Raw genomic sequence first — 14513 nt, 5'->3', positions numbered from 1 at the left:
AACTTACTGGCACCTCTCTCTCTTTAAAAAAAAAAAACACTTTGTATGGCAGTGGCCCTGTGCCGTCTCTATCTCTTCTCCTTTACACTAAGGGGGAGGTGCTGTGGTGGAGCGGCTGCATCGGTGGGAGAGAGCAGGGATGGCACCTGATGTCTGGTCACAAATATAGCCAAACCTACAGCAAATTGCAGCGAGGAGGCGGCACTAGGAAGGCAGACTCGGGAGGCAGTAGTGGGGACTCTGGAGTGGCTGAGCAGATTTTGCCCTGCCTTGGCGGGAGGTAGCGGGGCACTTGTCCTGGATGGTTGGAAGCTACTGTATATCTATTCTCTGTCTCACTGATGTCAGTGTCCTCATATGACTGAACTGATGACTGTAACTAGGGCTTATTTTTGGAGTAGGTCTTATATTTCAAGCCTACTCCAAAAAACCTGCAAAACCAAGCTGGGCTTATTTTTGGGGTAGGGCTTATTTTTGGAGAAAGAGAGTGTTCAGAAAAAAAGCTATAATGCTCTGCAGGATTTGTTGTACATAGGATGTGTTATACTTGTACAACAGGGAGTACCCAGGAGTAGGAGGTTAGAAAGTTAGCTCCTAACTGCATGGCCTCCACTTTTCACATCTCCCTTTCAATTGGGTGGGTAGGGGAATGCATAATTAGGTCCCTGGTCTTTTATCCATTGATGGAGTGTTTTTTGGACAGCAGAAGAAAATCCACCCCACCCCACCCTTCCCCCAAGCAACTCTCGAGAGTTCTGTATGTCAGTTATATTGATTTAGTAAGGCCCCCTGCAAACCAGACCAATGCTATAACTAGAGATGAGCGAACAGTGTTCTATCGAACTCATGTTCGATCGGATATTAGGCTGTTCGGCATGTTCGAATCGAATCGAACACCGCGTGGTAAAGTGCGCCATTACTCGATTCCCCTCCCACCTTCCCTGGCGCCTTTTTTGCTCCAATAACAGCGCAGGAACTACGACACCGGTGACGTTGAAAAAAGTAGGCAAAACCCATTGGCTGCCGAAAACATGTGACCTCTAATTTAAAAGAACAGCGACGCCCAGCTTCGCGTCATTCTGAGCTTGCAATTCACCGGGGACGGAGGTTTCCGTCCAGTTAGCTAGGGGTTAGATTCTGGGTAGGCAGGGACAGGCTAGGATAGGAAGGAGAAGACAACCACAACAGCTCTTATAAGAGCTAAATTCCAGGGAGAAGCTTGTCAGTGTAACGTGGCACTGACGGGCTCAATCGCCGCAACCCAGCTTTCCGCGGATCCTGAATGGAATACACTGACAGTGTATTCCCGTATACCCGATATATACCCCCGATACCCGTTCCAACGGTGTGCCCCCCCACCTTCACCCCAGAAATACCCTGCAAGTCCCCTAGCAATAGAATTGGGGCTATATACACCCACTATTTTTGCTACTGCCATATAGTGCCATTGTCTCACTGGGAATTCAAAGAATATATTGGGCTTACATATAACTTCAATTCAAGGGAGAAGCTTGTCAGTGTAACGTGGCACTGACGGGCTCAATCGCCGCAACCCAGCTTTCCCAGGATCCTGAATGGAACACACTGACAGTGTATTCCCGTATACCCCATATATACACCCCAAATCCCCGTTCCAACGGTGTGCCCCCCCACCTTCACCTCAGAAATACCCTGCAAGTCCCCTAGCAATAGAATTGGGGCTATATACAGCCACAATTTTTGCTACTGGTATATAGTGCCATTGTCTGACTGGGAATTCAAAGAATATATTGGGGTTACGTGCACCCACAATTTTTGCTACTGGTATATAGTGCCATTGTCTCACTGGGAATTCAAAGAATATATTGGGGTTACGTGCACCCACAATTTTTGCTACTGGTATATAGTGCCATTGTCTCACTGGGAATTCAAAGAATATATTGGGGTTACAAATACCCTCATTTCTTGCTACTGCCATATAGTGCCAGTTTCTGACTGGTAATTCAAAGAATATATTGGGGTTATGTGCACCCACAATTTTTGCTACTGCTATACAGTGCCATTGTCTCACTGGGAATTCAAAGAATATATTGGGGTTATGTGCACCCACAATTTTTGCTACTGGTATATAGTGCCATTGTCTCACTGGGAATTCAAAGAATATATTGGGGTTACGTGCACCCACAATTTTTGCTACTGCTATACAGTGCCATTGTCTCACTGGGAATTCAAAGAATATATTGGGGTTATGTGCACCCACAATTTTTGCTACTGGTATATAGTGCCATTGTCTCACTGGGAATTCCACAAATAATTTGGGGATTCATTCACCCTCCATCTCAGGCTCTTGCCATATTCACCCAGGTTGTCAGTGCTGCACCAGCTCGTTCCCAGACAGCTCGGCCCGAAAAACACGTTACCTATATAGAGGATTTGGACAATGAAGACAACATGTTCTAAATCTAATGTCTGCACCTTCTCCAGAATTAAAATAAAGGCAGCGTTTAACTTTCAAATAGCACTGCACAAAGGAAGACCTTATCAGCTTGTCTCATGACATGCTACTGAAAAGTGTCATTTGTGTATCTTAATGTAAATATAGTTGCATAAGCTTTTTGGGTTTTAGGCACTGCCAAGTTATTTATTACCACCCGCTCCCTTATAATGATGATGACGCCAAAGTCACTGTGGGTGTTCAGAGCTCACAGCTTTGGTTGACATTTGTCTTGCTCTCTGTTGGTACCAGCTGTCTTTTTGGATACCGTAAAGTTATGTTGACTTTATTAACAGCTATAGAAGCTTTAGCCAGGTTGTGACGGTGTGTAACCCTAACAACACTAAGTGGGATACACATTAATAGTCAGTCTATGTACGCTAAACATATCACTGAAGTAATTTTTTTTTCCCTCTCCCCTAATATAAGAAAGGAACAGACATTAGACCTAGACCGGGGTTCGAGGCTTGTAAAAATCCAGTATTATTTGGTCTTCATGATGTGAAATATGTGTTGAAAAACAACCCAAGATGAAGTCAGCCATGTGTGCCAGTGTGTTACTTGGCATGCCTTTGCTGGCCCCAACTGTAAGGGTCACTCTCCATTTCCTCCATTTTCCACTCCCCTTCACACCATTTGTGGTGAAGCAATGGGATGCACTGAAGTGCACCCTCTAGCCTCGTGTGGGACAAGGACATCAGATGCCACTCCAACCCCCTCGTCTTCCTCCACCAGCCAACGGTGCGAAGATGAGAGGAGTGTGCTCTGAATGTTTTCTGCCTAGCAGAGGCTAGTTCTCACTTACGAAAATGGCCCCACTTTGACCTGTATATCAGGCACAATGGTGTAGGTTTCAAAGAAACATGGCACCAACAAGTTGGAAAACGTGGGCCATGCGTGGACCGTGTTTGAGTCTGGCAAGCTCCAGATCTGCTACCAGGTTCCAGCCATTATCACAGGCGCAAAAATGCCAGGCCCCAGGTGTAGCAGGGAAAAAAAAATGCCATCTCAGCCAGGATGGCATCCCTGACCTCGGAGGCACTGTGCTGTCTGTCCCCCAAGCTGATCAGTTTCAGCACGGCCTGCTGACATCTCCCCATGCCAGTGTCACAGTGTTTTCCGCTAGTAGCTGGGGTGGAGGTTGCAGCATCGTAGGGTTTTAGTCTACTCCTGCCATGAATTTTGGCCTGGGAGAGGAGATAGGCCACCCCAGTTTGCACCCGGGGAACAGACTCCACCACATTCACTCTGCCTGTCATTAAAGATAACCACTGCAGCATCCCTGACCACAGGCACTTGTCCATGTGTCGGTGGTCAAGTGGACCTTGCAGCAAAGCGCAGAGCTCTGGGCCCGACTGATGTTATGGGACACATGCAGGCGCAAGGCAGGGACAGCACACCAAGAGAAGTAGTAACGGCTAGGCCCAGCATAGGGAGGTGCCCCAGCTGCCATCTGCTGACGGAAGGCCTGGGTCTCCAGAAGCATAAACAAACACCAACATCTCCAGGGCCAGCAGTTTATCGATGAGGCTGTTAAAGGCTTGGGCATGGGGGTGGGTTGTGTTGTACTTCTGCCTGCAATGAAAAGCTTGGGAAATGTGGAGTGGCTGGGAAGAGGCGCATGATGGTGCAGGCCAAAAGGGCGCATGAGGGTGAACTCCCCAATGTGTCAGAGATAGGTGTGTAGGTGTCCTTGCATCATATACTTGCACCATATTTGGCTTTGGAAGTTAATTTTGTGCCAAAAAGTGGTTAAGACAGCGATCCCTCAGCTACTCCCGTTACACTGTCTAGTGAAATTACCATCTTTGGAAGTGGACCACCACTTGTAAGATACCAAAGGAAGCAGGCAAGAGATGTGCAGTGCAGAAAAAAAGATGAGAAAATAAGTGTAGGCTGTAGAGCACAGAGGGATCGGAGAGGACAGAGCTGGTGTCGGCCAGGTATTCCCACAACATGCGCCTATACTTGTCCCTCCTGGTGACACTAGGCCCCTGAGTGGCAGTAATTTGTCCAGGGGGGCCATTAACGTGTTCCAGACCTAGGAATAAGTCTTCCAACAGGGTAGAGTTTTGCATGCCTTTGCTTCTACCCACTGTTTTTGCTGCTTAGCTTCCCTCCACATCTACACTGCTTTCACCCCTAAACATCACCCCAGTTTATGCCTTTGTTTCTACCCTGTTTTTTTTGTTGAATTAGCTTCCCTCCACATCTACACTGCTTTAGCCCCTAAACATCACCCCAGTTTATGCCTTTGCTTCTACCCAGGTTTTTTGTTGATTTAGCTTCCCTCTACATCTACACTGCTTTAGCCCCTAGACATCACCCCTGTCCATGTGGGGTCGGTGGCCTCGTCATCCACCAACTCCTCTTCCAATTGCGCACTGGCCCCTTACTGCAAACCGCACATGACCACAGCTTGCCCTGATGGCAACTGTGTCTCATGATCCCACTTAGGTCCAGACAAGTCGGTGGCGGGTCCAAAACCCCAAAATTGGAAGGAAATGGCGGATGCTGCAGTATTTCTAACACCTGTTCCTGGTGCTCGGGCCTGGTCTGTGTTGTACCCTGCACCCTGCTTAACGCAGCTGCCATATCCGAAGTTGTGCTGAGCGCATGCTAATGTTTCGTGTCCAGTGCAATGGATGGGATGGGATTTCACATAAGTCTGCCACCCATGGCCACTCATGGTTGAGCAACTGAGGGAGTTGACTTTGACGAACCCGAGGGTTTTGGAGTTGGAACTACATCAAAGGTCTGTGCTGCTCACACACTCTGCTCAACACATGATATGTTTAGTGCCAGCAGTGTGGAGATGTCGCACAACAGCCGTTGTTCCAGCAGGTACAGGCGTTGTAGGAGTGCATAGAGGCTAGCAGCGGCAACTATAGACTTTAAAAACTATCCGCACAAGCGCCACACTTTCACCAGTAGCTCAGGAACATTGGGGTACCTTTTTCAAAAGATTAGCAGCAATGAGTTAAAAACGTGGCCCAGGCATGGAATATGTTGCAGGCTGCCAAGCTACAGAGCCAATCCCAGGTTACGGCCATTATCACACATGACAACATGCCTGGGCCCAGGTGCAGTGGCAAAAACCACATTGCCGTCTCATCGAGGATGGCATGACTAACTTTGTAGGCAGTGTGCTGTCTGGCCCCCAAGCTGATGAGCTTCAGCACGGCCCGCTGACGTCTCCCCACACCAGTGTTGCAGCGTTTCCAGCTCATAGCTGGGGTCAATTTAACAGCGGAGGAGGGTGGTGTTTCAGCCCTCCTCCCAGGAATGTTGTGTGGGGAGACAAGTCAGGCCACCACATTTTGCAACCCGGTCCACGCCTCAACTACATTCAACCACTGTGCCCAAATTGAAAGGTAGCGTCCCTGTCCGCATGCACTTGTCCATTCGTAACTGGTCACATGGAACTTTAGGGCTAAGCGCTGAATTTAGGGACCGCCTCATGTTTGGGGGAAAGTGCTGGTGTGGATGGCACAGTGCGGTGGCGCAGTAGACACTCTGCCCAAAAAGGGCAGAGTGTCCCCCAGCCGGGATTCCAACATCTCCTGGGCCAGATTTCTTGAGATGAGGCCGTTGAAGCCTTGGGCATGTGGGTGGGTTGCGCTGTACTTTAGCATGAAATGAAAGGCTTGGGAGATGGGGAGTTGCTGGGAAGAGGCGCATGATGGCACGGGCAAAAGGAGAAATGGCAGGAAAAGGTGAGGATAAGGGTGAACTCCCCAAAGTGTCAGAGGCAGATGTGGAGGTGTCCTGGCTGCTGGTCTGGACTGCAGCGCCAGCCCTGTCAACAGTGGGAGAGGCAGTGGCCGCCAGGCCAAACGACGATTATCCTGCGCTTGCTCTCACCCACTGAGCCCAGGGCTTGCCTTCCAAATGATGGCACCCGCAAGAGGTGGTGAGATTCCTCTCCGCAGATCTCCAAACCATCTTGGACTTGCAAATTGCACTAAATTTGTCATGTAACTGACATGTATATGATGAGTCTATCCATTGTCTGTTCATTTTGGTGAAAGTCAGCCTGTCAGCTGACAGACAGCTGTGCTTGTCAGTGATGATGCCACCGGCTGCTTGTACCCACAGTTTTTCCTGCTTAGCTTGCCTCCACATCCACACTGCTTTTGCCCCTACACATCACCCCTATCCATGCCTGTGCCTCTAGCCATAAGTCTGCCACCCATGGAAACTCATGGTGCAGAAAGTGAGGGAGCTGACTCTGAGGAACCCTTGGGTTTTGTAGCAGGTACTCCATCAAAGGTCTCTGCTGCTCACACACCCTGCTGAACATACGGTATCTAGGGTTAGAGCGTGTGGTGACCTCGCACAACAGTAGGTGCTTCAGGCAGATGTAGGAGTGTATTGCGGCTAGCTCCAGGTACTGTAGACTTGGGAAAGTGGGTGTCCAAGTGCCGCACTTTCACCCTTAGCTCAGCTAATTTGGGGTATGTTTTTAAAAATCATTGCACCACTACATTGAACACGTGGGCCAGGCATGGAACGTGTTGGAGGCTGGCAAGCTCCAGAGCCCTCCAACAAGACAAAAAAGCCTGGCCCCAGGGGCAGCGGGGATAAACAAATTGCCATCTCATCCAGGATGGCATCCCTGACCTCAGAGGCAGTGTGCTGTCCGTCTCCCAAGCTGATGAGCTTCAGCCCAGCCTGCTGACGTCTCCCCACACCAGTGATGCAGCGTTTTCAGCTCGTAGCTGGGGTCAATCTAAGAGCGGAGGAGGAGGAGGGTAGTGTTTCAGCCCTGCTCCCAGGAATGTTTTGTGGGGAGACAAGTCAGGAAAATTCTTGAAACAGGGGAGAGTTTTGCATCTTTGCCCTTGCTGCCTATGGACATCCCTTTGCCTCTAGCCACCATTTTCCCTGCTTTGCTTGCCTCCACATCCACACTGCTTTTGCCCCTAGACATCACCCCAGTCCATGCCTTAGCTTGTACCCCCAGTTTTTCCTGCTTAGCTTGCCTCCACATCCACACTGCTTTTGCCCCTAGACATCACCCCAGTCCATGCCTTAGCTTGTACCCCCAGTTTTTCCTGCTTAGCTTGCCTCCACATCCACACTGCTTTTGCCCCTAGACATCACCCCAGTCCATGCCTTAGCTTGTACCCCCAGTTTTTCCTGCTTAGCTTGCCTCCACATCCACACTGCTTTTGCCCCTAGACATCACCCTAGTCCATGCCTTAGCTTGTACCCTAAGTTTTTCCTGCTTAGCTTTCCTCCACATCCACACTGCTTTTGCCCCTAGACATCACCCCAGTCCATGCCTTAGCTTGTACCCCCAGTTTTTCCTGCTTAGCTTGCCTCCACATCCACACTGCTTTTGCCCCTAGACATCATCCCTATCCATGCCTCTGCCCCTAGCCATAACTCTGCCACCCCTGGAAACTCATGGTGCAGAAACTTTGGGAGCTGACTTTGAGGAACCCTTGGGTTTTGTAGATGGAACTCCATCAAAGGTCTGTGCAGCTCACACACCCTGCTCAAGATATGGTATTGTAGGGTTTCAGCGTGTGTGAATGACGGACAACAGCCTGTGTTTGGACAGATGTAGGCCTTGCTAGAGTGTTTTTAGGCTAGCAGCGACTCCTGTGCACTTGCAAAAGTGGGCGCACAAGCGCCGCATTTTCAACAGTAGCTTCGGTACATTTGGGTATGTTTTCAAAAAACTTTGCACCACTAGGTTAGACGTGGGCCAAACATGGAACGTGTTGGAGGCTGGCAAGCTCCATCCAGGTTCCAGCCATTATCACAGGCGTAAAAATGCCAGGCCCCAGGTGTAGCAGGGAAAAAAAAATGCCATCTCAGCCAGGATGGCATCCCTGACCTCGGAGGCACTGTGCTGTCTGTCCCCCAAGCTGATGAGCTTCAGCACCGTTGCAGCGTCGTAGGGTTTCAGTCTACTCCTGCCATGAATTTTGGCCTGGGAGAGGAGATAGGGTACCTCAGTTTGCACCCCGGGACCAGACTCCACCACATTCACCCTGCCTGTCCTTAAAGATAAGCAGCATCCCTGACCACAGGCGCTTGTCCAAGTGTCGGTGGTCAAGTGGACCTTGCAGCAAAGCGCGGAACTAAGGGCCCACCTGATGTTGAGTGACACGTGCTGGTGCAAGGCGGGGACGCCACACCGGGAGAAGTTGAGACGGCTAGGGACGGCATAGTGAGGTGCCACAGTTGCCATCAGGTCCGGGAAGGCGGAAGTTTCAACAAGCCGGAACGCCAACCTCTCCTGGGCCAGCAGTTTAGCGATGTTGGCGTTCTAGGCTTGCGTGGGTGGGTGGTTAGCGGTGTATTTCTGCCGGCGCTCCAATGTCTGAGAGATGGTGGGTTGTTGTAAAGAAGCGCCTGATGGTGCCTTTGATGGTGCAGGAGAAGGAGATAAGACAGAAACAGGGGAGGATGAGGGAGAAGTCAACAAAGTGGCGGAGGCAGATGAAGTGATGTCCTGGCTCGTCCTCTGGAGTGCATCGCCAGCACTGTGAGCAGAGGCAGTGGCATGAACGGCGGGCGACGTTTGTCCTGCCGTTGCTGCCTGCCACTGATTCCATTGCTTGGATTCCAAATGACGGTGCATTGAAGTGGTGGACAGGTTGCTCTTCTCAGGGCCCCTACTCGATTTTGAGAGGCAAATTGTGTAGACGACACTATATCTGTCCTCGGCGCATTCCTTGAAAAAACTCTACACCTTCAAGAAACGTGCCCTCGATGGGGGAGTTTTTCTGGGCTGGGTACAAAAGGGAACATCTTCGGACATTCCGGGTCTGGCCTGGCTTCGGCAAAGCAGCTGACCTCTGCCTCTGGACATGTCTCTGCCTCTAGCTACCCTTTTTGGTGCTGCACCTGCCTCAACATCCACACTACTTTCCCAGCTTGACATCCGCCTTGTCCAGGTGGGGTCGGTGTCCTCGTCATCCACCACCTCCTCTTCCAACTCCTGTCTCGCCTCCTCCTCCTGCACAATGCGCATGTCAACTGGCTGCCCTGACAGCAACTGCGTCTCATCGTCGTCGATGAGGGTGGGTTGCTGGTCATCCGTCACCAAATCGACCGGAGATAGAGGAGACTCTAGTGTTTGAGCATCTGGACACAGATACTCGTCTGTTAGGTCCGTGGAATCGCGAAATGGAGGGGCAGGTTGCGGTACAGTCAAAGGAAGGGAGAACAGCTCTGGGGAGCAGGGACAGTTGGGGTTATTGTTCTGGGAAGATTGGGAATTTTGGGTGGAAGGAGGACAAGACTGTTGGGTAAGAGGAGGTAGAGGCTGACTGGCTGGTGGACAATGTGCTTTAAGCGTTATCCGACAGCCATTGCAAGACCTGTTCCTGGTTCTCGGGCCTACTAATCTTTGTACCATTCAGCCTAGTTAATGTGGAACTTTTGTGCAAAGCGCAGAACTTAGGGCCCGCCTGATGTTAAGGGACACACGCTGGTACAAGGCTCAACTCACCCTAAGTGCCAAAAACACTGCTGGTGCAAGGCTCTACTCATGCCAAGGGCCTCAATCTCTGCTGGTAGCTCAGCTTAAGGTCCTGTAACTTTGTTTGGAAGGGCTCATGTTAAGGGCTAGAAAAGTGAATTTTGGAAGGTCTTACCACATCACACACACACACACACACACACACACACACACACACACACACACACACTCAAAATGACAGTTAAGGGTGAGGGCTTTTGGAATTCCCATTGCCTATTCCATTTGTGGTTGTCATGGGGAACGTGATTTAAAGGGGTGGTTGTTACTGTTTGTTGAGCTTAAATTGGGGTTTGTGTCCATCCATTTGGGGAGTAAAGAAGGTTTCCAGGTATTTTCCCACTTTGATAGAGGTTTTTTTGAATGTGGAAAGTGTGTAGTTGTTAGGCAGTGATGTTGGGGTAATAGAGGATCTTTGGTGTGTTAGATGTCCCCAGACATGCTTCCCCTGCTGTCCCAGTGTCATTCCAGAGGTGTTGGCATCATTTCCTGGGGTGTCATAGTGGACGTGGTGACCCTCCAGACACGGATTTGGGTTTCCCCCTTAACGAGTATCTGTTCCCCATAGACTATAATGGGGTTCGAAACCCGTTCGAACACACGAACATTGAGCGGCTGTTCGAATCGAATTTCGAACCTCGAACATTTTAGTGTTCGCTCATCTCTAGCTATAATCCATTCTCCTTCAAAATATGTGAAAAACTGCCCTGAATATGTAGAATATAGAAAGTTCCTAAAAACCGACCAGAATAAACACATACTGTCACAGATGCAACTCACACCCTCACATTGTACTGACCCTACTGACAAGAAACAGGACTGTTGGGTCAGATTTAGTCTGTACACTCTGCTCCCCTGGTGTACAGAAAGTTTCTATGCTTTTGTGACCCACTCTCTATATATACCACTGCCAGGAGAGTTAGGGCCCCTTCACATGGAGTTTACGCTCCACTCATTCAGACACATATATACGAGTGCTTGAAAACACATCCCATTTAGAGATGAGCGAGTACTGTTCGGATCAGCCGATCCGAACAGCACGCACGCATTGAAATGAATGGAAGCACCTGGTACTTCCGCTTTGACGCTGGCCGGCCGCTTAACCCCCCGCGTGCCGGCTACGTCCATTCATTTCAATGCGTGCATGCTGTTCGGATCGGCTGATCCGAACAGTACTCGCTCATCTCTAATCCCATTCACTTCAATGGGAGCGCGTGTAAAGCCGACTTTATGTGCGCTCCCATTGAAGTGAATGGGATGTGTTTTGAAGCATCCGTGTATACGTGTCTGAATGAGCGGAGCGTAAACTCCGTGTGAAGGGGCCCTTAAGCAGAGCAAACAGACATTTGCTCAGCGGAGCCCTTCTGCCCCTTTTTTTTGTGATTGGTGGGGTCTCAGCCCCCAGACCTCTGTCCTGACATAATAACATGTCTGAAGTTTGAGAAAATACTGGATAACCTCTAATGGTCATATTTAATATATGGAAATGGTTATGAAGTCGATTAGTCCATCACCAGACAGTACTAGCACTATTATTTAGTGATCACTGCACATAACATTGCGGTTCTCATCGCCCATTTAACTCATATCTAACTTTGTTGCAGGTATCAATGGATACATGTACAGGACCCTGCCCGGCCTCTCCATGTGTGAAAACACCAAGGTTAAATGGTACATGTTTGGTATGGGGAACGAAGTAGATATTCATTCAGCATACTTCCATGGTCAGGTATTGACACATCAGCGCTATCGTGTCGATACTCTTAGTCTTTTCCCAGCCACAATGATCGAAGGCACGATGGAGACCAAAAACCCTGGGAAATGGCTCCTTAGCTGTCAAGTTAATGACCACCTAGAAGGTTAGTCATTTTGGATTATTAACAGCCAGTCAAACCTCTGTTTATCTAACTTACCCATGAAATAAGGATTGCCTAGTTTATCTGTATAACTAGTAACCTCTTGTTTCATAGGAGGAATGCAGGCAATTTATGAAGTGAAGAACTGTACAAAAAAAGTCAAGAGACCATTCAAGTTATGGTCTAATACGAGACATTATTATATAGCGGCTGAGGAAATCATCTGGAACTATGGGCCAACATCTGTAAATCAGTACACTGGAGGAAAACTAGATGACCCTGAAAGGTACAAACAGTATTGTTAATGGAGGGGGTTTAGTTAGAGGGATATTGGCATGACTTGGAAAAATGGCCTAGCTGAGCTGAGTAGCTAACTCCCAAACTTACCTTACCTTTCGGGTCCCCATTAAAGACACTGACACCAGAGGTTGGGAGAAAAGGCTACAGCGGCATTTATTAAATTACACCTTAAATAAACCATTAAATTACCATAGTTAAACAATTGGCATAAATAACATCATAGCAACATAACATCATTTGCATAACACTTCCATACCAATTACTACCTGTTTCAATAACCCCCCAATCCCAGCAACATGAACACTGGAAATTGCATCCCCTCCTAAAAGTAGGGGCCTCTGAAGGCACCAATCCCAAGACACAGCACCCACCTCCAATTATTACACCCAGCCATGATCCACCTAGACCAGGGGCACCAACATCGGAGGGTAATTCTGTCCTGGATACCCTGACCCCAGGATTTATTAACCAGTGTGGCTCACCACCAGCATCCGTACTACGAAGTGGGTGGAGATGACCCCTTAGTCCTCCACCCCCGTTGTGCCTCTAAAAACCCCTCCTGTGCACGCTGCCATGACAGGACAACTAACCATTATTAAGGGAGGGCAGGCAGGACAAGCTACCACTTCAAACTCCTGTGGATAATGCCTGCTCTACTCTGAACCTCAGTTTAGTAAACACATGCGTGACCCCTCCTAGCCTGACCCCCCCCCCCATTGAATTGTTTGTAACCCTGTCTGCTCCTCATCCATTTTCAGTCATGGGCCCCCTTCACTACCCCTGTGGGTCCGCTACATGGGGCCATCTGGACCTGTGCACAGGGTACTGACGTGGGTGTCAGTGGATGCAAACAGGCCATACTGCCTTGGTCAGGGTGTCTACATACATATCTAGGGCAGCAAATCTGACTTTTTCTAGGGTAAAGGAAAATATTGCTATGATTTAGGATTGGAATATATCATAATGGCCATATGTAATTCTGCTACAACTTCATGTTTTATCCATCATATGCACATGACCATACTTACCAGAGAGGTAGACCATATATGTGCTGTGGGACTTCTGATGAGTGGGGGCCTAGCCCCGGTCGTTCCCACTCCTTCTGCTACTATAAAGGGTATTCCCATCTGGGAAATGTATATTATATCAGCATAAATAACCAAAATACGCAACCTCCTTCTCGCTGTTTACTCTCCACTTATTGCAATTGCGATAAGTGAGTCTGGAACCCCATTCTCGATATAGAACAACCAGGGGCTTCCAGTTCTTATTACCAACAAAACCATTAAAACCAGTGCCATACTTAAAGGTGGCCAACCAACCATCTTATGTGTATATGTATATCGCAATTCTGTCGGATAGCAGATATGGAGGGAAGAAAGGGGGTAGTATGTTGAACTTCAACATGCCCAGTTCTTTTGTTTTCAGGGGAGATCACCAGAGGTATCTGACAGTGGCTTAATGAACTTTCCTGCCCTTATTATGCATAGGTCAGGAAGGATAGCTCTTGGCCGAATATCTATTGTGTTTGACCAGTTTGCAGGTGCTGCAACCTCTATTACAAGATCAAAATGTCAAAATATACTGTAGAGTTGCGGGGGTTGGATTGAATGTGCCAGTGTTTAATATGTCTGTATTTCCAAACACAAACATATGTCCAGTTGTCCACCCATATATACAATATTAGACCACATGATAGTAGGTTGTATTGAGGGATAGTGGTAAGACTAATAGTCACCTCTTCTGACCAATTGTATTACAGTCACTAGATGTTTTTTATAAGATCTAAGAAAATGAAAACTTTTCCTCTTAATTTATAGTGAATCAGCGCCATTTTTTGAGCAAAGTGAAAACCGAATTGGAGGCTCATATAAGAAAGCAGTTTATATAGAATACACAGATTCAACTTTTACAAAGAAGAAGGAACGATCCAAGAAAGAAGAACATCTTGGAATACTAGGTGATCCATTCCACATTAATAAAAAAAGAGTATTTTATGATTTATTATATAATGATATGATGTATATGACTCAACATATTAGCCAACATATTTCATTCTAAACATATATTATGCAAGGGCTATGGAATATGGACTGGGAAAGGTTTCATATTTTGTTATATATCTCTTTCTAAAGGGGTAATGCGTCTCTTTAGGAAGAGACTGGTACAGGAACTTATTAGACCATGCCCTGCTAAGAATTCTGGATAAGGAGTGTACAAATAAGACCTCATTGGTGAAAAAGAGGAATTTGCTCCTAGCACCACCTATTCGAAAAAAAGCTCCTATAGATTAATACCTGGTTTTCAAAGAAACCTAGACGCATAATCTTGGAATACCAGTACTCTACTCTGCACGGATGGAAGGTAAAAACCTTCAACCAGCTGT

At 48.1% G+C, this 14513-nt stretch overlaps 1 protein-coding gene across 1 annotated transcript in view; it reads left to right on the top strand.

The window, feature by feature from the left end:
• Positions 1-14513, top strand: part of LOC142198042 (ceruloplasmin-like) — a 61025-nt gene that overhangs the window by 9363 nt on the left and 37149 nt on the right. The window contains exons 5-7 of the mRNA XM_075268839.1: positions 11576-11830; positions 11942-12113; positions 13948-14087. Coding sequence (XP_075124940.1) covers positions 11576-11830; positions 11942-12113; positions 13948-14087 — 567 coding nt within the window. The remainder of the gene's footprint in view (positions 1-11575; positions 11831-11941; positions 12114-13947; positions 14088-14513) is intronic.

This window comes from Leptodactylus fuscus, chromosome 3, assembly GCF_031893055.1.
Source record: "Leptodactylus fuscus isolate aLepFus1 chromosome 3, aLepFus1.hap2, whole genome shotgun sequence".
Lineage (NCBI taxonomy): Eukaryota > Metazoa > Chordata > Amphibia > Anura > Leptodactylidae > Leptodactylus > Leptodactylus fuscus.
Note: the sequence above shows the minus strand (reverse complement) of the source record. Positions and strands in the feature narration are given on the sequence as shown.